A 27139-nucleotide genomic window follows, 5' to 3' on the forward strand; every position below is an offset into this window, starting at 1 on the left:
GATAATTAGATTTGTTTGATGATCCGACACATTTAAGTAGCAGTAACAAAAGAAATGCGCAACAATGTTTTTTCTCTTCTGGAGTAGAAAGGAGTGTTTTTTCACAGCCTTGTATGTTCTTTGCTGTCACGGAGATGAAAACATCTACAGTGTTTGTCCTTTTTTCCTTCTGAACTGGGATCTTGGCAAAACAAGCACAGCTCTGTAAATTTGTAGGCCAACTTACTCGGTGTGTATTTTTAAACCGACCGGACTTGGAGGACAATAAAAGCTGTTTGTGAACTCGTGCAGCCGGCATGGTCAGCTGGCTGCTTTGTCTCGTAGTTGGAAGCAGATTGGGTTTGGAGGGATTGGTGGGCCCTCGTACTCGGACAGGAATCAGGAAGAAGAGACTCAGCCAAGACCGGCCGACTGCTGGACGGTGATTCGGTGATCATGCTCCTCCGTCCTGTGATCTTCTCCTCCCGAGGCCTTTCATTTGATTTTTGTTTTAGCTTCGAAGTCAGCATAACTATGGATTATCGTGACCACACAGGAACCGTTGGACATAGACGAAGTGTTTAGTACACGCTCTGTTTTCTTATGGACCGGAAGGAGGACGTACACAAGACACACACAATCATGTGCAACCTCTTCAGATTTAACAATAGGTTATGTCTTTCCTCTGACATCATTTGTATATATTTAGGGGCTGCATGTTTTTATCCTCAGACAGGATTGACCTTCACCTCCAGGTTCTGACATGTTAATCATCCGTCAGATTAATATATTTAGATAATGTTCTGGTCAGTCGGTAATTGAGTACCATTTTTACCAAGTACTACTTTACTCTTGAGTAATTTCTTGACTGGATGTTTGTTACCTTCACTCGAGTAAAGATTTGTTAAAGTAGTGCTTCTCTTACTTAATCTCACCCTAGTTTCTGCCACATTTCTTTAAGGTGTGTTATTTTTTAGTTTGTTGTTGTGTTCCCCTTCCTGAATATTAATTTTCTTTTTGTTTTCTGTCATGATCTACCATTTTTACTTAAAGCTGAAGTATGTAAGTGTTATAAAAATGTTTTTTTACATATTAAAACTGAGCCACAGTTTTGTGGTGGCAGCACAATACAAAACAGGTAATCTGTGAAAAGACGGAGCTCCCCCCACCTCATTTTACGAGCTACTATTACCGTCTGAAGAAATCAAAAATTGTATCCCTTATATGTTTTCGCAATATTTGAAGTTGATTTATTTTATTTAGTATTAGGTGATACTGACTACTTTTTGTCTGGAAATAAGATATTTCTCCCCAAACATTTGATCTTCACCAACATCAACATACATGAGACTAGGGAGAAATAACCCAAAACACTTCTACAAAGATTTTAACCTTTATAGTCTATTTATTTCACTTCTTTATACACATTGGTCCAAAAAAACCAAAACAAACAAAAAGGCACAAGCCTAAATGCAGGAATGTGGACCAGTGCCAAGGTCAGCGGAGGGCAGAGAGCGAAAAGCGAGAGGTGGCACAGAGGCACAGTTCACACACATGGTTCTGGTTAGTAGACGCCCATTATGGACAATGTGGGTTGGAAGGAACTTTACTTTTCACAGTCTGAAGGCATTTTTAAGACACTTCTACTATCCACCAAAATGTCACTTATTTTATACAGAGAGAATACAAACGTCGGGAAAAACACTCGACAACAAGCTTTTTCCTACAAACACCCAGAGAACAGTGTGTCCTATTTGTTATGCACAGTCATGCAACTCTGCTTTCTTAATTTTATTAACCGATGTTTTTGACATCACAGTCTTTAGTTGGCCAGTACCGTCTATTCCGTGGCTTTAAATGAAGTTTCTATAAAGTTAAACTAGTAAACAGTCAGATGCTGCTTCAGTTCACGTTTGATGACAGGAAATGAGGCGAAACTTCTCTTTTGAGATAAACTCTTTTAAGAGCCTCAGTATGCAGGCAGCAGTCCTCCAGCTGTATGGAAAAGCCCAGGGAAGATGGCGAAAGTCTTGAGGGGAAGGGAAGGATCGGGTGCCTTTGCGTCTGGGTTTCAAGTTCACCGTTTGAAAATGGTTCCCCTTTTGTTTTTCTCATTCTTGAGTCCAAAAGATCGCTGAGTGGAAAAGAGAGGGGATCCAATTGTTTTCACACACACACACACAGTGATGGAAAGTGGAAAAACGAGAGTTGCACAGAATTGTAGGACATGTTGTGGCTTCTTGTTCTTGATCAGCAAACATCCCCCTACCTCTCCCTCCACCGAGATTCAAATTAAGCAGAGATTTATGCCAAACGGTGAATATAAAATTCATGTGCATCACCTCAACAATCAGGTGTGTTTTTTTTCTTGTATCCATTTTAGCGTTCCTGTAACCCCAGTCCTGTCTCTCATGAGTATGTGTGAACAGTCCTTAGAGTTGACATTGGCGCCAGATGAAAGTGCCTGCATGGTCTCGCATACTTACCCGTGGGGGGAAGCGGGGGGCTAATTACTGGTTTGTATCAACTCTGTGGTCATAATAAATTGCTGCAGGACAAACAGAAACAGACTGAACCCAGATGCCTTGAAGGATGAATATTGCTGTGGACACATTAGAAGGACATGATGTTTGAGAAGGGATTAGTTCACAAACATGATGACATATGTCTGTAATTTTGTCACTCATTTAGAAATGTTTACTTCATTCACTAGATGCATTTCCATTACAAACATGCACAAAACTTTGTCAATATTCCTGTATTGTTAAAAAAAAAAAAGTTCTGCAATTGTGTTGTTTCTGTTATGCAATTAAAGTCGCATGTGTACAAGTTGTTCATCAACAAACATGCCGCACCATCATCCTCCCACTACTTCCTACTATCTTCTTCTTGGTTTGTGCCAGTGCCAACATCCAGTTGTTGATCATGTGATTTTTTTTTTTGTGTGTGTGTGATTAAAAAATAATGCTTCCATCTCAAATTTCAATATGGCCAAAAAGACACCCCCACCTCAACTCACTCCTTTTGATGCCTCACCCTGGATGGTGGAAACTCTTTGCATCATCTCCAAGGGCAAACTTGGCCCAGTCCGTCATTTCCTTGCTCCGTATCTTATGACTGTTAAGAGTCGGAACATTGACGAGGCACTAAATCATGAACTTATTTTCCTTCAGCACAGGAAATTAACGTAGCCACATACAAGACTCCAATCCTTCAGAACAAGATGGCAAAATACTTGGGACTCCTCTACTTGAAGCATGGACGGAGTAATCCCTTTCCTTGTTGAAGACAATGGTCTCAGACTCAGAGGAACTGACTCTCATCTGAAACATCCAAGGAATCATCAGCTTGACACGGTGGAGGGGTTTTGGTAATCCAATGAGCATTCTTGTCAAAGGCATTACCTTCTTATGCAATGGGTCAGAGTAAGATCAGTTCATTGGTTTTGATGAATGTCAGACCACAACTATAGATGAGGCTCCCATAGGTTAAGGAGACTGGTTCACCTTAGTGGAGGCCGGGTGGTTGACACGGCCTGGGCCTGTTGATTCTAGGCTGTATAATCTGGATTAATGCCAGTTAATTTTATTGTAGCTCTTCAGAAATACCTCCAAAGTGTTTCCTTACGCAGATTCCAGTAAATTTACAGTTCCTTGAGCTTAAGTCGTCTACCATGTTAGTTTGGGGTACACCGGACTTAACCACATTTAATACAAGTACTCCAATATAAAACAAACAAAAGAAAGCAAAAAAATGTCACATTGTATGTTGCTATCAAAAGAAGAAGGTATACAAAATATCTACAAAACCACATGTAGAAGTTTGTCGCATCAAAAAAATACCCATTTATCTCCACCGCAAAACAGCACAGAAACAGAGCATAAATAGACAACAGTTTTTATACAAGGCACAGTTTTTTTTTTTTTTTTTTTTTGTTTTAGTGGTTTGTGTTCCTTCTCAAAGCTGCTGCTCCTCAAACAGTATCTGAGCGTACACAGTCCCGCTCCGAGATGCTTTAGTCTCCGGGATCGGCTTCACCAGATCCAGCTCCGCATATGTCAGATTCTCCTCCACTATCCTGGGCTGGGGACGAGATGGCGGTGAGGCGAGGGCGGAGGAAAGCATAATGACGGAGGAGAGGGGAGTCAGCGGTGGGACGAAGCATGAGAAGAAGAAAAAATCCATTATGAGAAACTTAATTAGGCTAATTATAGGACTAAAGATGGTGTAGATTTACTAAGTGCATAACTTTTTTGGGTTGGGTAAATGTTAACATGCTCGCTGCAGCTGCCACCAACCAGGAGCTCTGGGTTTAAAAGCACTTTAAAACATATATAATCAAAAAACCACATCATCACACTTTTTATGGGAAATTCTCACATTCATCTTTTACACCTTAAACTCCGTGTTGGTCTCTTTTCATAGCATCTGGACTGTGTGTGACTGAATGCTTTACACATGGATTGATCATATAAAGCTCTCCTCCAAACATGTTGGATACACAACCTAGGTCAAAAACAATGCTTAAAAACAAGATTATGAACTGAAAGCAAAAACTCACCAGAACTACTTTCCTTGGTTGAGGTTTTAATAGTTTGGGTTTGCGAGTTTTGTCTTCGATGGGGGCTGCAAGGACAAAATACAGATGAGTTGTGTGGAAAGCTGAATGATCTGCTGTTGAAAACAACAGTGGTGGGAACACTTCCGCTAACTCACTGCTGTGCTAACAGCGACTCTAATGTTTTGTTTTGCACACCTAGCTTCCTCGAATTTTTTCAGGGTTAAATTTTGCTACGCTTGACTGTTTTTGTAAACTCAGTTTGACAAAGTTCGACATCTAGCTAATTTTTCATTTAGCGCTTAGAAAACTGAACTTTAAAAACAGTCAAGGGCTTTCCCTACATTTTCCCGAGCTAAATTCTGATGTGCCTCTGTGTGGAGGGTGATTTATTCTTCCAGACTTGTTTTCGTTCTTGTGAAAGCATCACATGCTTGTGTTTACCTTTAGCTGGTATCTCTGGTGGTTTCTCCTCCTGGTAGTCTCTACTCCTCTTCTTTCTGTATCGCCTCTCCTTCTTAGGAAGAGCAGGAGAAACACTGACTACGCTGGTGACCGTCTCTCCTGAGCTGGAGTGAAACCAGATTTGAACAGTGGAGTTTTAGTTTGTGTTTGTTGGGTTTTTTTCAGTTGGTTTTCATTGTTGACAGGAGAGGAGTTCTGAAAGAAACTGAAATGAAAGTAAAAAATAAAGACTCAAGGAATCCTACCTGTTCTGTGGGCTTTTAACCAAGTGGTACTGATCTGCAAAAATATAACCGATTTAGTTTTAGCATCAGCAGGAAGAGAACTGAATAAATGTTGCCTTCTTAAAAGTACAAACAACAAAGTATTTTATTAAGATTGTATCTTATTGACCCGCACAAATTGAGATGTAGAAAGAAAAGCATATATGTTTTTTTTTTTTAATTAGATTTTTAATAAAGAAATGTATAAAGGTTTGCCTAGAGGTGGAAATGTTTCCTTTGCAGAATGCTTCAAGCTCGGTCACATGGGACGGAGAACATCTGCGAATATTCACTTTAGAGATTATGAAGCACGCAGGTGGAACGTCTTTATTGATTGGGTGAAATCTGTCAAGAAAATCCGAGATCATCCCACTTCCCCATGCTGGAGATTTTAGTTTAACAGTAAAAAGAAATAAAGTTATCTTTAAAATTAATTACTCAAGTAAAATCTAGACCCAACATTAGACTTAAATGTCAATAAAATCAATTTGGTTGTGTGTGTTGTTTCTGTCTCCTGCAAACTTTGCTTTAATTCTACTTTTTTCTATCTAATCATAAGAAATCATAGTCAAGACAGAGAGAGTCATGAAACAGGAAAAGCAGTTTCCTGGAAAAAGAGGAAGTAAGTTTCCAGCCTGCAGATTTATAAAAATAGTTCAGACTATTACTTAGCATGAAAGTTTTAAAGAAAGAAATCTAAATATTGTGAGTAATTGGATAAGATTCAAAGTAAAATACTTATATTAATATTGGTTTACTTGTAATAATACTTACACTTACACTTACATTAGTGGGAACTCTTACAAGTAAAACAAGTAACTGTAACTTTGATATCAAATAATAAGAATCATGGATTATTCTTGGTTTCTTTACAGAAAACATTTGTAATAACTCACATTAAGATTATAATAAGAGTAACTGATAAATTATGGTTATCATAACATTATAAATGAATGATAAATCAGAGAAGTAAAAGAAGTTATAAATGTGATTTTTACTCTGAACTTGAAATGTTATAAATGTGATTTTTACTCTGAACTTGAAATGGTGTCAAAGGTGTAACTGCAATTAAAGATCACTGACATGTTAGGAGGTAGATTGTAGGTGAAAGGTTAAGGGAGAAAGAGGAACTAACAGGAGAGCAGAGATGGTCAACGCCTTATTTGGAAACAGGTTGTTGAGCAAAAAAGGCCTGAGCTAAGAGTTGGGGCCTGGTTGCGCAGTCATGAGGATGTGCTTACAGATGTTCTTTTTCTATAAAAATGCCTAGGAGACTGCTACAGCTTTGTGTGTTGATTAATAGTGATTGCTTAATGTGTAATCTCTGTATTTTAGTATGTTTTCTGTAACGATGAACCAAAATCAAATAATCTAATGTAATGAATTGATGTTTTATATAAAACAAACTTTATTGATTAAAGTTAATTATATGGATAAAAGTATAGAATCAAAGAAAGAGAAGGAAGGCTGAGGTGGGTGCAAACTGCAAATGTCAGAACATGAGAGTGGGTTTAGTTGTGCAACTGCCAGGTCACAAGTATGCCTGCCACTTGAGAAAGTTTCCAATAGTTGCAGGTGTCAAAAGCACGTTATCTCGCAACAGGGTCAATATGACCCAAGTCACGAATGTCACCAGAGTGGTGTGCAATCTCCCACAACGGTTGGGGCCTGAGTGTAGAGGCGGCAAGCGCAAGCAGCACCCCTGCTCTCTCTCTCTCTATCTGGGGTACATGCCCACAAGTGCAGAAACGTATAAAAATGTGAGACCGAGGTGATACGGTGTTCTTCGTCGCCGGCGCTGAGACTCTACACAAGTGTGGTAAGAAGACCAGCAGAGGACCACGCCCTGGAACCAAGAAAAGCGCCTCACAAGGAGGACAACGGAGCTCCTCACGCCGGACCAAAGGGCGAGATCCACCGACCCACTGCCTTGGTTCCTAATTAGATTTCCAAACTCTGCACTCTACCCAGCGATTTCAAAGAATTACATCTCAACGGACTTGGGGAACTGAACAAAAGTCACAGGATCGACTAAGGGCTGTTCGGCTGGATGAAGCAGACAGTTCATTTTTGTTTCGGTTCCAAAGAGGATTTATGATTTAAAGTCAAAGACTCTGACCAAGGACTACAAGGACTCCGGTTGCCAAGATCCGATACCATCGATGAGTATGAGTTGTGCCACACCCCAAAGCTTATTTGATAGATAGATGACAGTGTAGGGAGGTTGTTAGGTAAAGGTTGAATTGATCTAAACTATATTGATTTTCTTTGTATGGTAGTCTCAAATTCTGTATGCCTGTCATTTTCCCTGCTAAAGCTTGCTTAATAAATTCATATATTTTAAAAATTCTGATTAGGTTGTGGACATTGAAATTAATTGAGTCATTTGAATTAAAGTGCTTCTATTTATAGTAAAATCAGTATTCATGATTCTAGTAATGTGGTGGCTTCAGACTTTCCTTTGGTGAGAGAAAAATAATGACCCTGTGATTATCTTAGTCTTAGTCACTAAAAATTATCTAGCCGTTACCAAGTGCACGTTACAATTTTAGAAAGGGAACTACCGTTAACAGAAGTGGTTATTGGAACTATGCGGCTGTGAGGGCTACTCGGTTGATTGTTCCTTAACTGGGAAGGGTCATAACTTCTGGATAAGGAGGTAGTCAGAGCTAGACGAATCCCTTTCGCCACCAGTTTAAATAGATTATCTCTTATAGATCTTGTTCAGGGTAAGACCCAGGTCTTAGAGATTCTCCGGACCTGTTAGACAGAGAACTGGTTCAGTAGTCAGCCCGAGGAGTTGTGAGGAGAGGGCGGGGCTGGCTATTGCGCAGTAACAAACATGGCGTCCCTGGGTGGGCCCAAGTCCAACGGAGTAGGAGGGCCCCAGGTACTAAGTCAGTAAAAACAGATGTGTGATTCTGAATAGCTCACTTAGTGGCTAGCTCTTAGGGAGAGGAGCTAGTGGTGACTGGCAGGGCCGTCAGTCACAACCCTTGCAGTAACTGTATAGCATACAGGTGAGGAAAGCTTCTACTGAGGATACCTGACCAGATCCAGACAGTGAAGCCAGTAGCCAACCCGGTCTAGACCCATCCCTGCTCGATAACGTTAAGAGAGGCTTTGGGGGATAGACAACTCGAAGACAAAGAACAAGAATGGATAATAAAGAAGATTGATACGGCCACGAAGAAGAGGAACAAAGTGGAGGAGGGGAGCAGTCTGAGCTCTCCAAGTCCCAACTACAGAGAACTCCAATGAAGTTGCTGCTGCTCAGTGATGGATTCGGCACCAGGACAGAGCCAAATCAGCGCATGTTCTTCAATCATCACTACTTCTACAAGAAGGAGAAGAAGGAGCGGGAACCAGCATCAGCCCCAGCTGCGAGAGAGGATTCTGACGTCGCTGAGGCTCCATCCCGTTTCCCGAGCAGGACAGGGACCCCCGGCGGAGAGCTGGGATCGGCGGACCTCATCGACTTGGCTTCGGATGAGGACGAAGGACCATCTCGACCGGCTCCGTCACCAGCCCAGGAAAGTCCTCGACCGACACGTCTGGAGGAAGCGGAAGGAGCACCCCAGCGGAAGGTTGAGGAGGAGGGGATGGAGACGGCTGCGATCGACTGGTTGTCGCGGAGAGCCCAGCTGTCCGAGTTTCGCCCGACGCTTCACAGCACGGAGAGGAAACCATCAGCGCCGACACGACATCAGGATGAGAGCAGCTCAGACGACGCAGGGGACAACACGGACGAGGAGCATCAACGAGCGCACACGCATGAGGGAGCTCATTGGCGTGGGAATGAAGAAGTGGGACAGAACTCCCAAAGGTCGGGAGGTCCCAGAAGAGTGGACTGTTATGTCCACCAGCGGAAGATTGTCTTTGTCGATACCGAGAAGTGGGACAGTACTCCCAAAGGTTGGGAGGTCCCAGAAGAGTACGTGGACGAGGTTGTGCGCAGTGTGCATGAGGCCCTAGGACATGCAGGCGTGCGATCTACCCGTAGGGAGCTGGAGGAGCAAGAGCTTTGGATCCCAGTGAAAAAGGTCCAAGCGTGCTGAGGGACTGCAAGTGTGTGGTCAATACAACGCAGGTCGCCGAGGGCAGCGGTTGGAGGATTGACCATCAAGAGCACAGTCCCCTGGGGCTCAGTCTGCATGGATGTTGCGGGCCCCATGGGGAAAACAGGAAAAAGAGGTGAGAAATACCTCTTGGTTCTGATGGACTCAGTAACAGTGACAGCTGCTAGAAGAGCAGGTCTTCCCCTGCAGAGGAACTCCGTTCACGTCACAGAAAGCAGGGAGGCGAAGACACTTCTCCTTTTTGCCCAGAGAAGGAAAAAGGGAAGTTGCAGCTCAAAGTGTCATTGGAAACAGGGCAGAGAGTCAAGATCGGCCTACAGCCACGGTGATGAAGCTGAGGTTCAACGCCCAAGATTTTGTAAAGTAAGTACTGAACTGCAACACAGTACTACAGATGAAGAAAGGGATCCAAGGAGTCGAGCAGCTCACTCCAGTTCCTAACTAAAGAGAAACCGAAGCCGGTGCAAGGGCCAGTGAATCATGTAATACTCCACCCTATCTCGGACTGGCCACCGTGGGGGGGGTGGTTGTAATTAGAAGAACAACTTCAAGGCTTTGGACTGGGAGGGCCGTGAAGAAATTGGACTATGCTAAAGAAGAACTCCTGTCACAAACTGATGGATTAAACTGGAAAAGGGGCTGAAGTCGTGAGGAAGAAGTGGCGTCATAGAAAATCACTAAGATCAACCCTGTAACAAAGCATTGAAGTCAGACCCAACACCTAGAAGGATCTGGCAACTGTTTCGTCCTGATATCTAGAGCACCTGTCCTGGATATTCAGCACTGTAAGTTTTGCAGTTTTGTTTTTTTTTTGGACAATTCCTGATGCCTCCGACAACTCCAGTACCCCTTAAAGACCACAGCTACGGAAAAGGATCACGATTACGAGGAAAGCGCCATGCTGCTTATTTTTTGCTTTGCTCTGCTGAATGTTGAGATTTTTTTTTTGAGGCCTTCTTCCTTCCCCCATCCTGAAGAAACGACAGTTCATCCAGCGAAGGTTCCTGTGAAAGAATCGGAGCGATCCAAGTTCTCTTCGACATTCATCACCTAATGGGGGAAATTAAAACTCCAAGGAGGGGGTGTCAAGAGAGGTGGAGTTTTGATGACTACACTGAGCCCTTTGTGACAACTGAGGATGAAGAATCTGCAACTTCACATCCCAGAAGAACCTCTTCTCTTTCCAGACGATGACGACGCAGAACTGCAGGAGGGTGATGGACTCCCAGCATGGGAAAGGTCTGACCTCGTGGAGGGGGTGTCAAGAAAATCCGAGATCATCCCACTTCCCCATGCTGGAGATTTTAGTTTAACAGTAAAAATAAATAAAGTTATCTTTAAAATTAATTACTCAAGTAAAATCTAGACCCAACATTAGACTTAAATGTCAATAAAATCAATTTGGTTGTGTGTGTTGTTTCTGTCTCCTGCAAACTTTGCTTTAATTCTACTTTTTCTATTTAATCATAAGAAATCATAGTCAAGACAGAGAGAGTCATGAAACAGGAAAAGCAGTTTCCTGGAAAAGAGGAAGTAAGTTTCCAGCCTGCAGATTTATAAAAATAGTTCAGACTATTACTAGCATGAAAGTTTTAAAGAAAGAAATCTAAATATTGTGAGTAATTGGATAAGATTCAAAGTAAAATACTTATATTAATATTGGTTTACTTGTAATAATACTTACACTTACACTTACATTAGTGGGAACTCTTACAAGTAAAACAAGTAACTGTAACTTTGATATCAAATAATAAGAATCATGGATTATTCTTGGTTTCTTTACAGAAAACATTTGTAATAACTCACATTAAGATTATAATAAGAGTAACTGATAAATTATGGTTATCATAACATTATAAATGAATGATAAATCAGAGAAGTAAAAGAAGTTATAAATGTGATTTTTACTCTGAACTTGAAATGTTATAAATGTGATTTTTACTCTGAACTTGAAATGGTGTCAAAGGTGTAACTGCAATTAAAGATCACTGATGTGTTGGAGGTAGATTGTAGGTGAAAGGTTAAGGGAGAAAAAGGAACTAACAGGAGAGCAGAGATGGTCAACGCCTTATTTGGAAACAGGTTGTTGAGCAAAAAAGGCCTGAGCTAAGAGTTGGGGCCTGGTTGCGCAGTCATGAGGATGTGCTTACAGATGTTCTTTTTCTATAAAAATGCCTACGAGACTGCTACAGCTTTGTGTGTTGATTAATAGTGATTGCTTAATGTGTAATCTCTGTATTTTAGTATGTTTTCTGTAACGATGAACCAAAATCAAATAATCTAATGTAATGAATTGATGTTTTATATAAAACAAACTTTATTGATTAAAGTTAATTATATGGATAAAAGTATAGAATCAAAGAAAGAGAAGGAAGGCTGAGGTGGGTGCAAACTGCAAATGTCAGAACATGAGAGTGGGTTTAGTTGTGCAACTGCCAGGTCACAAGTATGCCTGCCACTTGAGAAAGTTTCCAATAGTTGCAGGTGTCAAAAGCACGTTATCTCGCAACAGGGTCAATATGACCCAAGTCACGAATGTCACCAGAGTGGTGTGCAATCTCCCACAACGGTTGGGGCCTGAGTGTAGAGGCGGGCAAACGCAAGCAGCACCCCTGCTCTCTCTCTCTCTATCTGGGGTACATGCCCACAAGTGCAGAAACGTATAAAAATGTGAGACCGAGGTGATACGGTGTTCTTCGTCGCCGGCGCTGAGACTCTACACAAGTGTGGTAAGAAGACCAGCAGAGGACTACGCCCTGGAACCAAGAAAAGCGCCTCACAAGGAGGACAACGGAGCTCCTCACGCCGGACCAAAGGGCGAGATCCACCGACCCACTGCCTTGGTTCCTAATTAGATTTCCAAACTCTGCACTCTACCCAGCGATTTCAAAGAATTACATCTCAACGGACTTGGGGAACTGAACAAAAGTCACAGGATCGACTAAGGGCTGTTCGGCTGGATGAAGCAGACAGTTCATTTTGTTTGGTTCCAAGGAGGATTTATGATTCAAAGTCAAAGACTCTGACCAAGGACTACAAGGACTCCTGTTGCCAAGATCCGATACCATCGATGGGTATGAGTTGTGCCACACCCCAAAGCCTTATTTGATAGATAGATGACAGTGTAGGGAGGTTGTTAGGTAAAGGTTGAATTGATCTAAACTATATTGATTTTCTTTGTATGGTAGTCTCAAGTAAATTCTGTATGCCTGTCATTTTCCCTGCTAAAGCTTGCTTAATAAATTCATATATTTTAAAAATTCTGATTAGGTTGTGGACATTGAAATTAATTGAGTCATTTGAATTAAAGTTCTTCTATTTATAGTAAAATCAGTATTCATGATTCTAGTAATGTGGTGGCTTCAGACTTTCCTTTGGTGAGAAAAATAATGACCCTGTGATTATCTTAGTCTTAGTCACTAAAAATTATCTAGCCGTTACCAAGTGCACGTTACAATTTTAGAAAGGGAACTACCGTTAACAGAAGTGGTTATTGGAACTATGCGGCTGTGAGGGCTACTCGGTTGATTGTTCCTTAACTGGGAAGGGTCATAACTTCTGGATAAGGAGGTAGTCAGAGCTAGACGAATCCCTTTCGCCACCAGTTTAAATAGATTATCTCTTATAGATCTTGTTCAGGGTAAGACCCAGGTCTTAGAGATTCTCCGGACCTGTTAGACAGAGAACTGGTTCAGTAGTCAGCCCGAGGAGTTGTGAGGAGAGGGCGGGGCTGGCTATTGCGCAGTAACAAACAAATCTGAAGGTAATTTTTTGCACAGCGTTTTATTTAAGGGTATTGAAGTCAAAGGGGCTGAAAACATTTGGAAACCATGGATCCTTTTTCCTTCCATTTCATGATATCTTATGTTGGTGATCACATCACATAACCCAGAAAATATGAAATAAATTGTGTTGCTGACCTTTTAGCCTCTGCTTCCTTTGTATGAATTGGCAGGTAATGGTCACAGTGAACATGCACATGCACAGCAGACCCACAGAGCAGATCAACACTGCACACAAGTACACATCTGAAACACACACACGCACATATACATTGGTTCAAAAAGCATCATGTTTGTTAACTACAGGCAGAACAAAGCAAAAAATAATGCTGAGTTATTCTAAACTGCTCCTTCAGACTGGGATATTTTGGCCTGCTCTTGTTCGCCACAGACGTGGACACAACTGCTAAAAATACTACAACTCACCTTCAAACAAACTCCACAGGTTTTCTTTGGTCTCGGTGGTCGGTAGAACATGCACTGCACAGAAAGAGAGGGGAGAGAAAAGAAACACGTGAGGTCTGTAGTCATCACTGTGGCTTTTTTCTCTCTCTTTTTTTTTTTTTTTGCAGCTTGATTACACATAGGCTTGTGCTTTAAATAGAGCTAACTGTAGGAAGACCTGAAGCCAAAGCTTGTGTAAAAACATCTACGTTTCACATTCATGTTTGATTTCACTTTTCAAATTTCCCCCATCATGTCTGGATACGAGCATAAAAAACTGTATGCTTACATCTGAGGTCGCATGTTTTTCATATTTCCCTTTGGCTGCTTGAATTCTGCCATTAGGATGCCATTTTTCAAGATGGCTGCCATTTCTGTACTTTTGAAATCATTTGAGTAAAATGTTTCCCATTTAAAGACTCGGGTGATCTTTATTTCATATTTTTGACTAAAGTTGTATGAACAGAATGACTATAAAGTAATATGTAGAAAAAGCAGAACCTTAAGCTGAAACTGAAGACTTTGCTGTTGGTGAGTCTCACAACACAATGAAGACGTGTGACAGACTGTGACCTTTGACTTAATGGTTAGCGTTGGCTTCTGCCAATTTTTTTGTGCTAAGCGGTTTAGCATTAGTGTCAGGTAATTTCTAAATGGATTTATGGATTTATTTAGCTTTTGGTCATTTTTAAATGGAATCAACAGCTTAGCGCTAGCTTCTGCTAATTTTTAAAAAAAAAATGTGTTTTGCACTAGCAGCGCTAAGATTCTTGTTTAGCAAATTAGCGGTTAGCGAACCTAACTTTTTGGTTTGCTGCGCTGTCTACTGGCAATACCTGTTACATTTTAGTGCAAACATATTCTTCATGACATCCATGGTGGCCACCTTGAAAAATTTTAAAACTATCAGTAAAAGAGAATTCTATTTTTATGATATGGATTCTATTTTTTATTTAAAAAAAATAAGGTTAATGCATGTGTTTCTATCATTTTCAGCTATTTTTACTCTAGCAGTCGTGGACACACCCATTCCTTCAACTTGGCAAAATACAGGAAGCATTTTTTCAGAAAGAGTGACCCATATCCAGCCCTAGACAAAAATAGTAAACCATCCATCCAGAAAAATTTCAAAACTTTTAATAACACATTTGTGTGAATTGGTATATTTTCAGAGGGTATATTCAGATAGTAATCTGAATATACCAGAATTGGTACATCCAGCGGTACTGTATGATGAGAGATCCCAATTCTTCAACAGTAGGAATGTTTATTTAATCAAAATATAAAATTTTTTTTGTTTGATTTTAGGTAAAAAAAATTCAATATAAAGTTTTTGAGAAAAACGTTGAAACCGGTGGACTTCGAGTACGTTCAGCTTTGGACACATTTGGTTTACAGCCATGAGACGGGAAACGAGAAATCAAACATTATCCTTAGTTCTATATCACAAATTCAGACTTTGAATATTTCATCTTCAAATTCAACTCATAAATCTGCAAAAGATCTGATGTTTGAATGTTCTATCAAATTGGCTGGCAATTATTATTGAATCTGCTAACTTCAAGTCACTCCAAGTCTTATTTACACCCTGAACATTTCAAATGAAGAGCCACTGGTGATCCTCTCCTTCTCAATGTTTCCCATGCTCAAAGTGAAGTCCCCCCCTCCACACACACACACACACACACACACACACTCTCTCATTTCTCCACCCCATCCAACCACAGGAGTCTTAACATGGCGGTAGTGTTGTCGAGCTAGTGGCAGGAAGCTTGTGAAGTGACACCCACTGGCACATCTCAAAATACCCACAACCACCAGCAGCTGACGACGGGCTGGCTCGCCATCTCGCCTACTGGAGACTTTCTCACAGGCCAGCTGGCAGACTAACAAACCAAACCTCGTGGCCGACACGTTACCAAGACGGCATGGCATCAGGAGGACATGAGCAGGAAAGGTCCGTCTGGAGGAATATTAATGTCCTTTTCATAAGTGACATTAATGAAGGCTCACATTATCCTCCCAATCCCTATGGATTTCTTTTTTCTTTTTGTACATTTACATGTTTCAGATCATCAGCAAAATTGTAATATTAAAGATAACCTCATTTAAAAAAAAATATTTTTATTTTTTATTTCATTATATTAAGGAAAACCACTTCCTACTTTATAGAACCTCTCTAGAATATCTGGAGTCCATTTATTTTATGAATTTTATCAGTAATTAAAGCACATTATGTTGATTAATTAGAAACAGATGGACATTTGAAAAACCTTTAATTATGACGAGTTTCTCATTAGTTAATAAAAACATGTTTACAATTTAGACCCATAGAAAATCTGCTTTTAAAAACAGAAATGTGGGCTTAATGAAATGTTAATACCTGCTACTTAAAGTACTTCTAATCTGACAAACAAAACTCATCTGGACGTATAATTTATTAAATACGACCGTACTAAATTTCCCAGTTCGGGACGCACCACGGTTTAAATGCTGTTATAGGTCTGTATGTTTACATGTTTCGATTCTTTTACAATTTTCAATAGTAAGCCACATATTTTGCTAGAACTAGTTTGAATATACTATGTTTTGGAGCATCAGAGAGTGGCTTGTAAAGGACTGACTCTAGATTTAGTGTGAACTGGATAAAATGCTATAAAAACAGTGTCCATAAGAGATTATTCTTAAAAGAGGTGATCTTAAATTGAAAACAGACTCTAAAGCAGGGGTGTCAAACTCCAGTCCTCGAGGGCCGCAGTCCTGCAGTTTCTAGATGTGCCACAGGTACAAAACACTGGAATGAAATGGCTTAATTACCTCCACCTTGAGTAGATCAGTTCTCCAGAGCCTTAATTATTCTATTCAGCTGTGCTGCAGCACAGGCACATCTAAAAGTTGCAGGACTGCGGCCCTCGAGGACTGGAGTTTGACACCCCTGCTCTAAAGCATGCTGTAATACAGTCATTCACACGCTGATGGGGGTGAGGTACGATGTAGCCACAGCTGTCCTGGGCCAGACTGTTGGACGCTCTGACCACCAGCTGCATTCGGGGCGGGTTACCCAAGAACACAATGGCTGAGATAGACGGAGCCGGGATTTGAACTGATAGCCCACCAGTTACAGGACAAACTCCTACCTCCCGATTCTATACCACACAGCTTAGCCTATGCGATATAGAATGTTTGACAATATGAAATATTATTGTTTTGAAGGCGTTTTCCTACACCCAATGTTTGAGTTTTTCCTGGAGCCTCAGTGAAAGTCCAGCTGTTGGGAACTTCCCTCTCTCCTGAGAGGGAATCCTGCCCACATGTCTGCAGCTGTGTAGCATTTAAGCTAGCTAAATGCTGTAGCAGGATTTGGACATCAGCTAACACCAGTGGTGTCAACATTAGGCTTCAGATTGTTTCAGGTGAGTAATTCAGTTAGTGTTAAAAAATGGTGACAGAGAAGATTCTTTCTTTCTCCATTGTCACAGTAGCTGAAAAGGAAAAAATAACTTTCTTTAAGTAATAGAGTTTAGTGATAGTTGGGAATAAACCCAGTTCGTTTTGGTGTTTAATAGCTCTTAGTTCTACACATAAACATTAAGATAACGTAACTGTTCAGTAGACGTACCTGTAAAAACAAATGGGCTATTCTGAAAATGTCCCCCACATATTTGTACCTTTAGTAGTGAGCACACTATTATGTTCCTCTCACTGATTATTTTCTCCCAAATAGCAGCTAAGCTGGTCGAAATGTACATAATTCCTTCATAGGAAGTTATCACCAAACTAAATCAGGTTTACGTTTTAGCCAATGGTTCTCCGTGGCTGAGTCAGCGCAGCTGCAGTGCGTGTCGGAGTAATGGCCGATCTCCTAAATCTGCAGCGCTTGTGTGCCATGAAACTGTTTTCCCCTCATCTTGAAAACTATCTTTTTTCAACAAATGGCTGACAAAGCCAAAAGGCCACAGTGGAGGGATTCTTTCACGTTCTGTTTGAACACAAAAGCCAGAGTTGTGTTCAGCTGCACTCTGTGTTTTAGACTTGTGGCTCCTTTCTGTGCGCCAACAAAGCCAGTAAACATCGGCACGCAGACGTGAACAGGACTGCATAATGAACCTCTGTGATGGAATGGTCGCTGCTCCGATCTGCTGTACTATTGATGACTGTAAATGAATGAGAAGACAAACTGTTGAAGCCTTTACTCCATCCACTTACTTCCTGTTGTCAGTTTTGATGCATGTCTTGCATATTTATTGCTTTCCCTTCTAATTTGCTTTTTAAGATGCAAGATGAATTTGCACCCTTGAAACTTTTTACAGGTCTGATGAGCGTTTAAGGTAGTTTCACTTGTGGTGTTTTTCCTCAGAGTTTTTGGAGCTTTTACTGCTTTGGGATTTTAGAGCATACATAACTTGACATATGTAACACATGTAACATATATTTCATAACAGTTTTCCACTGAGGCTGAGGTCTTTCTTGAAGCCTGGTGTTAGCCGGTTTGATTCATTCCTCTGTTGTTTTTGGGGCTCATTATCTGGCTGAAGAAGTTGGAGATGGTCCTTCATGTTCACTATTTCATTCTGTCTGTGCATCACACCATTACCATTGGCAGCAAAAAAAAATCCCACATTGTGAACCATCCAACTGGACAGTAGCTTTGTTCCCATCCAATTTTCATGCCAATTTTTCTAGCAAATTTCTGAAATGTCACAAAAAAACAAGAAAACAGCAGGGACTACACTGGAAATTTGGCCCGTTTTCTAGTTTTGTACCTCTGGTAAGGCCAGACATGTTAAGTATCTAGCAGTGGATGGGGCAGTTCACAACATTCAAACTTATTTGGCTAATGCATTTCCATCTACCTTTTACACAACAAATCTTTTTCCACAAAAGCCAAAAACCATATCAAGCAAGTGTAAAAACTTTTCTTTATTATTTTGAATTTTACCATTTCCATCAACCTTTTCAAAATGCCCATTGAAAAAAATGTTGTTGGAAATACAACATATGAAAACTGCTTTTGTAGGGGTTACATAAAGCTACCTGAAAGGCTTGAAAACATGTGGACTATGCTTTAAAGTAGCATCAAAACTTACCAGTTTAAATTACTTCTGTTAAAAGCACTAAGCAAACGAGTCGAAATTCTGGCAGAAACTTCTAGATGGCTGATAGAAGTCCTGTCAAAACTCACCAAAACATTAGTGGGAGCGTACATCTATAATTTAATTAAAAGTTTATATTTATATATTCTTCCTGTGTTACTAAGACAAAATCCGCAGTGCATTAAAAGTTATGTGCTGTGCTATCTGGCTGTTCCACTCTCAAACACTCAAGTAGATTGTTAAAAGTTCAGAATTAATAAGACATTCATGATTCTGATACTGTATCTAAAACTAAAACCATAATTGTTCAAAAGAGCAGAGAAACTTGTGAAAAAATTTCTTTATAAGTCTGTTACTTATCCAGATGGGATAAGTAACAGATCTAGGTGGAGGCTATTATCGAGGCCTTGAACGTCCCAGCAAACCTCCTGACCTCTTGATGAGCTGTTTATTGTCGTAGTGAGCTATGTTGCTGGGGGTTCGGTGAATATGCCTGATTGTAAAAACACCTGTCCACCAAATGTTCTCCCACCATAAGAATCCAATTAGTTTGATGTCACACACATGTATGCACGTCTAATCTCCAGTATTCTTGTGAGAGTCATCTAAAGCATGAGCTATGTTGCTGGGGGTTTAAAGCCCCTGGGGAGCTTTTAAACTGCTGTATGTCTAGCTGAGTTATATCACTGCTTTCAGTGCTTTGCATAAATAATGGGAGGAAATTTTCACCCCTGTTGTACCACAGAGGGAAAATAGATTTTTCAAACCTTGGTTTGCCAAATTCGCTATAAGTCATTGTTTCACGATAAAAGGTTTTTTAATATTAGATTATATGCAGATGACATTGCACTTCAAAATTAACTCTGTGTGAAATCAGAATAGTATGTAATATGGACTACTGCAACCTTACCCCAACAAAACGCCGGCTCTGAGCCTAAAGACCTAGCTATCAGTTCGGTGGTACTGAAGTCTGGTGTGGCCTGAATGCATATGTGAACAGCAAGCAAGTAGGAGACCACTCCAAACTAGGAAGTGGACTGTGGCGCAGGGCATTCTGGGTAAAAACAAACGTGTGAGTCCAGCTCTAGCGGGAGAATTGGCCCGTGGTTTTTACCAAAGATAAAAGAGAAATCCTACAACTGCTAAAATCTGAGACTACTTTGTTTTTGTTCGTTTTGTGAAGAAGGAAGTTGTGCTCAATGTCTTCTTCAGAGGTTTTTGTGTCATTTATTTCAGTGGCTCTTGGTGCAGCGCCACCATAAGGAGGGTATGAACAGGTTCCTCAAACAGCTTGGTTTGTTTGACACAGTGCAATGTGAAAGCAAACCGCTCCATCTGAAAATGTAACAAAAGTTGCAATTTTGGTCTCCAATTGAACCGAGCCGACCAGACTATCAGATGTGAAAATAACCTGTTAGATTGGAAAAATCTCTGGAAAGAATACAATTTGCTAAAACTGTAAACTCAACCAAAGAGCTCGCCCCGTTTCTGCTGGCTTTGCTGAAAAATCTCTCAACATGAACAAGAAGGGGCTCAGAAAGTGGAGAGTGGAAATGAAGCCCACCAAATCTTCCTCCCATTTATCTGTAAGACTCCCAAAGAATGTGCAGCTCAGCCGCTTTCTAAAGTCTGTGGTTGTGTTTTCACATGACTTCTACATACGGTACTTAGCTTGGACTGGCTTACAGAGAACACAGCCTGTTCGGTTTGTTTCCTATTGACACACATTGTGCTAATGGCTCTCATGTCTAAATTGTTGAGGTCATGGAAATATGGTGGAGTAAGCATTTTTATTATTACTCAAACCAAAATAGAGCAGTGCTTCCTTAGACTGAAATAACTTCCCACTTCCATAACCACAGTGTGTCAGGACCCACGCATAAGGCGACTGGCCTCTGGACTGGTAAATTCAAGCTTTACCTTTCTCCCTACATCTATCTCTGTTCGGTTTTTGCAATTTGAATTTTCTTTTTATACGCCACTTTGAGAAACTACAGCTCTTGGGGGTAATGTGCATGTGCTGTGATCCATAGCCGCCTCAGCTGAACACATCGATGCAATATGTGGAGAAACTGGTAGCGGTTGAGAATAAAACACTGGTAGATGTAAAGATTTGGGATGTTTAGATTGTAGTTTGTGAGGCATAGCCCTTCATAGTGACTCAGTCTCTTCAGTAACCTCAGTAGCTATAAAAAGCTTATTGAGATGGAAGTTTGCTTTGAAAAAGTCCAGCTCAGCAATAAATGTGTCGTAATTTTGCGAAACACGTATTTCTATATGGCTGAAAAACCACGTCATCCTAGCTTAAAAACATTTGATCAAAAAAATGTGAGATTTTTCTAAATTGCCATGTTTCCATTAAACTGTTCTATTTTTGATAAATTCAAATCGCGCAATTGTTTGGTTAAAGGAAGTGCATATATGCTCAAGTAAAAGTATATCCAACGACTTCACTTGGTTATAGGGAGACTAATCCTCGCGGCTTGTTTTATGCGTTTAATTTTTTTTATCATGAAGGAATATGACTGCAACATCAGAGAAAAACCATAGGAAAATGTGTACATTTAGAGTCAAGTAGTGTTGCATACAATAGAGTCAATAGCCCTCAAATATAAATGCCAGACTGTTGAAAAACTGCATTTTAAAAATGAGTAGAGTTTTCTTCTGTTAAACAGCAGTTGGAGTTTTCAGCTTTTCTGAAACCACCGAAGGTTTTGTTTAAACAACATAAAATCACAGGTACGTGTCAGGTGCTTGGAATGTGGCTTTAGAAAATTAAGCATGACTACACAATTACAGAGTAAAAAGACGGAGAGAGCATAATCTGAGGACCAACCTAGCTAATGCCGAGGCGGGACAAAAAGAAAATAAGTTATAGCACAGTTTATTGCTTCAGGCTAAACATTACACATTGGAACAGAATGCAGAAGACCAAATTACTAGTATTGCACACCTTTGGAACATTGTTGTTCTGTTTTGTTTCAAAGACAGAGCTGTGTCTGTCACATCTCTTCACCAGCATTTTATTACTTAAAATGGTATCAGATTAACCATTTTAGTCAGCTGTGAGCTGACTAAAATATTGATATAGTTTTTCTTGGAAAATTTTTTTTTGTTGTCTTTTTTATTAAGCCTATTTAGAGTATTAGGGCCAGAAAAATAAAGTTATGATAATCAATTCACAATATTATAATCTCCAAAGCGGCTGTAGATTAGTTGGACCCAACCAGCAGCAGGGAGTGGTGGGACGAGAGCAACAGTACATGGGGAGATATTTTGAAATTGTTTTTGTCAGAATTAAAAGTTCAGCAAAACGTCTGAATTATAAAGACTACTGGAATTTAATGGTATAAATATTTGGTTGGCTTTGAGCTTTTTGTTTTAAGCAAACCTACATGTTTGTTCTTGCACTTAAAAAATAAAGAAAAATTGCTGGTGCAGTCACACCATTAACAGTCATTTAGCAGCAGGAATACAGCACATGAAATCTTTTAAAAGTGTCTCTGGAATGAAAAGGGATGTACAGCTGTGTGTCATAATCAAGAATGAAAATGGACAATATGCAGCTGGATGATACCTCCCAAGGGTAAACATGGCTAAAGAAAAGAGGAGAGGTCCAAGAGCAAAACCCTGAGGTACTCCAGGGTCCATGTTGGTTTAGGACAAGAGAGTGCTAACAACCACAATATAAGATCTGTTGTACAACTGGATGTAAAACCTTAAGATCATACCAGAAATGCCAACCCAGTGTTGGAGGTAATTTGTTTCAAGTAGAGTTCAAAACTAGTAAAACTGAATCTGAGGATTTACCAGAATCAGAGCAAATGACTCTCAGTAATGCTATCACTGTGCTGTGGTTTGTTCTAAAACCGAACTGGAACCTTAAAATGAGATCAATCTTTTTTTAAAGACACAGAAAGGAATGAAACCTTGTATATAGGTCTATAGCTATCCAAGGGTCCAGAGAAGTTTCTTTCAAAAAGCCAAAAGGCCACAGTAAGCACAGTTTTAAAGGAACAGAACGATGAATTAATTACAGCTGGACCTGTGCAAACTGACAGAGCTAAAGCATATTTTAAAACCCATGTAAGGCAAATGTCGATAATACGAAAAACTCTTCAATTTAATTACCTCATTTAGAATTTTCAGGAAAAAGGATTGAAAGAAGTCAAAGTAAACAGCTTCACTCGGAGGCTCTTCATCACAAGTGACACGTGATAAAACTTCGGAGTAAACAAACAGCACTTCGATGGAAACACAAAGCCTAATGTTGAGGTGTAACTTGCAAAGGGACATTAGTCCAAATGTTAGAGAAAGATATTCTGGGTTGTCTAAAAACCCAGAAAAAATTCAAAGTGAACCAACTTCTTGCTTTTGAAGCTCAGTGGAGTAGACATATGAACACTCCACCGGGGATATAAGACTGACTCAAACGCATCGTTAAAAGTGCAAAAGAATAACTAAAATTTTTCTGCATCATCTTGGGGCCAGAGGCCATGCCATCCATCCCACCATGTTAAAGTCTCTCCTGCCACTTCTTGGCAGTGAAAAGCCTCAGACACTTGCTCGTTTTCCAGGATCAGTTACTCAGCCTCAGCCGCAGCTTGGCGACGTGCAGGATTCCTTTTATCTCCGGGTCTGCTCCTAACTGATGACATTTCCCCCTCCCTAATGAAAAGCAGAATCGTGCTTTTTGCTCCCTTGAATCACCACCACACAAGTTACATCACCTACTTGTGGTCAGAAACTGCAACTTCTGAAGACGCAAAGGTTGGTTTGTGAAACAAATGGCTATTAAATTTGTGAGTTCTTTCTGCCACTCTTCAGGGATGTGAGACATTTGATACAGAACCATATGATTCCAATTAATTCCCAATACGAGGAAAAGAAAAATCAAGGCCCTTTACCTCTAAGCTCAGTAGCGGCGGTATAGTTGGTCGAGGCCTTCCAGCGGTCCTGGTGCTTCTTGAACTCCTGCACCCGACACATGTAGAGTCCTCTGTCTTCCTCGGACACCTTCTGGACGAGCAGCTCAAAGATCTTCCCCTGCTTCACCACCGTCAACTTGAACTTTGGCCAGGGGAAACTCTTGGTGTAGTTCCCATAGAAGCGAGCTTTCCTCATGTTGACCCGGGCGATCAGGAGTTCGTCCTCGGGTCGATCCGCGCTTGCTGGCAAGAAGGTCCATTTGACGACGGGTAGGGCTGTGTTTCGCCGTCTCTGGGAGACGACGCAGGTGAGTGTGATGTTCTGACCCTCCTGGGCAACCGTGAAGGGCGATGGAGTGATGGTGGCGTTGATGGCCAAGCAGAAATCTGAGGACGAAGTTACATCTGAGTTACATCTGAGTATATTTGGTGTCACCTTCTTCCCTAGTCTCAAGACTTTTCAGGCCTTTAACTGGTCTTATACCAGGATTTTCTTGCATTTAGCTCCATGATCTTTGTTCAGTTTCCTTGCCCCTGCTGAAACAAAAAAATTGTCCCATCATTCTTCCATCCCTGTTTCTTCATGGGGATGGTGTCCTAGGTGAAATGCAGTTTTAAGCTGCGTTCACAGAGAAAGCAAACTTTTTGCCCATATCCAAAGTTATAATCATAAACTGAAGTCTGAATGGTCCAATTCCAATTTTTTTCCCGTATAAGAAATTCCGATATATGCCTCTTCAGTATATGTTGCTAAATTGAATACGTGATTGTTTTCAAAGCATCTGCAGTCTGAATGGTCACGTCGCATTTTATCCGACTTCTACATCATTGACATGGCATTATAATTCTAAACCATATCCAGACATAAACAATGGAAGAAAGTAATAATCATATAAATCATATCATATAATCATAGTTGTGCATTTTTTTATCCGCTTCCTTAATCTTATTTTGTGACAATCCTGTTGGCTCCCATTTCTGGATAAACTTTAAAACAACCCATAAATGTCTCCTTCCAGTATCACTTCCATAAACAGTGCGCTGCTATGACGTCTACGTTTCTCTTCTGTGAATCCAGGTCTCCTTGAGGCTGTAAATTATTCACAAAGAAGTCTGATTGCAGTTGTATTCAACTGGCAGCATGAATGACCACGCAAAATGATACAATTTCAGGAAAAAGTTGGAAATGAGCATCAAGATTTTCTGTGTGAACGTAGCCTTAGTTTGGCCACAGATTTGTGCAGACTGTGGCAAAGCATGAAAGTGAAGACTCACGGAACATCTCTATCCAATCCAACTGAGCGTTAAGCTATTTTCCAAAGAAAAACAGGCAGGAATTTAACTCTCTAGATGTTCCTAGTTGGTACAGACGCATACGGAAAGATTTGCAGTTTCACAACCTTCATATATTTTCAGGTACAATCGATAATTTACTGTCCACTTCCCAATTCTGTGCTGTTTTGCCTTCATCAGATTAAATAAAACCCCAAAATGGACACATCAGCAAATCTGTTTCCAGGACCAGATGGAACGTCACCTTCCCTTTTCCTTCTGACGATGGGGTTATTTTTGGTACTCATGACAACAAACATGGGCTCAGACAATGAGGAACAGCACTTGCTATTGCGTGTTGAATGGGCATACTTATAATACGCATGCTTGTGCTGCTGTAAGCAGTTCCACAAACCACACTGGGTTACAAAGGTCAGTTGGGGGGCCGTCACGTAGTGTAAGGGTAGAGCAGGTGCCCTGTAGACAGAAGCGCCTCATAGACACAGGCTCTTCGACCTCAATGAAGCCATTTGGGGTTCAGTTCCCAACTTCAGGGTTGGGAACCTTTTCTGCATGTCTTCCTTCTTCTGTTTCTGCCTTTTCCCTGTCTAAATACTGCAAATAAGGCTATTAGTACCACCCTAACACCCCAAAACCCTAACCACAAAGGGGTTAGGGGTAATCCTAGCCACATTAGGTACTCCTAACCCTAATATTTTAAAAATAAATCAGGAAACAATCGTTGCCCATCAGAAATATCTTTGCCGTTTCAATGGAACCCTGAAGCTGTTTTAAATGAATGAGAAAGAAAAACCTTTTTCAACAATCCAACAACATGAATCTTTACTCTAGAATTCCTTCTCATTTTCTGAATACGGGTCCAGTAGTCATCCCCAATTATTGTCCAAAATCCAACTCCACATCATCTCTGATTCTCGGTTCTCCTCAGTTTGTCTAAAAACCTTCACCATGTTAACTCCAGCAGAAGTTGAGGGGGGGAAAAAACCCCCAACAATCCAAAACCAGTATTCCTACCTCCAAACAAAGCTCGGGTTAGCAGAGCAAAGACCAGAGAGGAGATCTTCATTTTCCACAACTGCAGCCTCCATAAACTCCAAGTTAAATGCGTCTCAAGAAAATTGTCCGCAGGTTTCCTCCTCTTCTTCTTCTTTTTTTTTTTCTCCCTTCGACTGGGAGGTGAAATATGAAACACTGGACGCTCTGTTTCCACTCAGAAACCCCTTCCTTCCCTCCCATTCTCCTCCCAGACAGTAAAAGCACATTTGGCTGCGTCGCGCACGCGGAGCAGACAAAAACAGACGTGCTGGCGTGTGTGAGGACACACACACGGGCAAGCTTTAGTTCTAGTCAGAGAAGTGGGAAATGTAGCTTCCTGAGCAGGAAAAGGAGAGCAGGGAGGTGGCGTGTGCGTGTGTGTGTGTGTGTGTGTTTGAGATCGTCTGTGAGCATATTACACTTCCAGCTGTGCAGGACAGCGGGCGCAGACCTCAGTCAGAGCTGTTATTTTGGAACACACAGGCAGGAGGACCAGGGCTGGTTTTGTGCGCAAAAATATCACAGATTTGACCCAATTAGTCAAAGTTTTATTAAATTCAAACCCATTGTCAGGACAACACTTAAAAAAATAATAATTTGGATCAAACCAAATTCATGTGTTAGAGTTGCCCAGTCAAAGTCCAGATCCACATCCAACCCTGAATATGTAGCAACACCGACGCTCACAGATGCTTTCGCTGAAGTAGCTAAGTTGTTGTAACTTTCGTTTGTGAAGTTACAGTCAAAGATTAGCACCGATAATTTGGGTTATTTAGCTTGTCATAAAAAAATGGGAGTTCATTTTCCATAGTCATACTTTCACTATGTTAGTAATTTCAGACTGAATGTTAGCTAGCTAGATACTTAGATCTGAGCTAAATATTTAGCTGGCAAGCTCTCAGCTAAATATTATTTTAAGAACTAAATATTTGGCTTCAAAGTAAATATTTCACCTGAGGTTAAATATTTACTGAAAGTGAGCAATCAAAATAAAAGCTTACATATAAGCTAAAGTCCTGTTGGTGCCAGTCACCTGTTGCTATAGATCCATTGATAAACATCTGATGACTCATCCTATGGTTTTAGATTGAAATGTTTTACATGTCAAGAAGAAAAAAACTATTGAGAGGTGACATGAGCAACAACTGAACATGTCAGTAATGCCAGTTGGCGTTAATAGAAACATTTGTAAGAGCTGGCTTTTAGTTTGGGAGGACACT

The 27139-nt window shown here is 40.7% G+C and overlaps 2 protein-coding genes across 3 annotated transcripts in view; one reads left to right on the forward strand and one right to left on the reverse strand.

Moving 5' to 3' along the window:
• The window catches only part of LOC122823406, an 87199-nt gene that overhangs the window by 32793 nt on the left and 27267 nt on the right, over positions 1-27139 (forward strand). The window lies entirely within an intron of this gene.
• vstm4b (V-set and transmembrane domain containing 4b) lies at positions 1290-26169 on the reverse strand. Of its 2 annotated transcripts, XM_044103006.1 has the most exons (8): positions 25899-26167; positions 23571-23978; positions 13553-13606; positions 13265-13372; positions 5248-5281; positions 4982-5106; positions 4541-4605; positions 1291-4062 (listed from the first exon to the last, which is right to left on the reverse strand). In XM_044103006.1, the coding sequence occupies exons 1-8, from the start codon at positions 25948-25950 to the stop codon at positions 3937-3939; spliced, it is 972 nt and encodes a 323-aa protein (XP_043958941.1). In that variant the 5' UTR covers positions 25951-26167; the 3' UTR covers positions 1291-3936. The 2 variants fall into 2 exon arrangements, with proteins under 2 accessions (XP_043958942.1, XP_043958941.1); XM_044103007.1 differs by lacking the exon at positions 13265-13372 and having other exon boundaries at positions 1290-4062; positions 25899-26169.

This window comes from Gambusia affinis, linkage group LG20 (genome assembly GCF_019740435.1).
Source record: "Gambusia affinis linkage group LG20, SWU_Gaff_1.0, whole genome shotgun sequence".
NCBI classification, from domain to species: Eukaryota; Metazoa; Chordata; class Actinopteri; order Cyprinodontiformes; family Poeciliidae; genus Gambusia; species Gambusia affinis.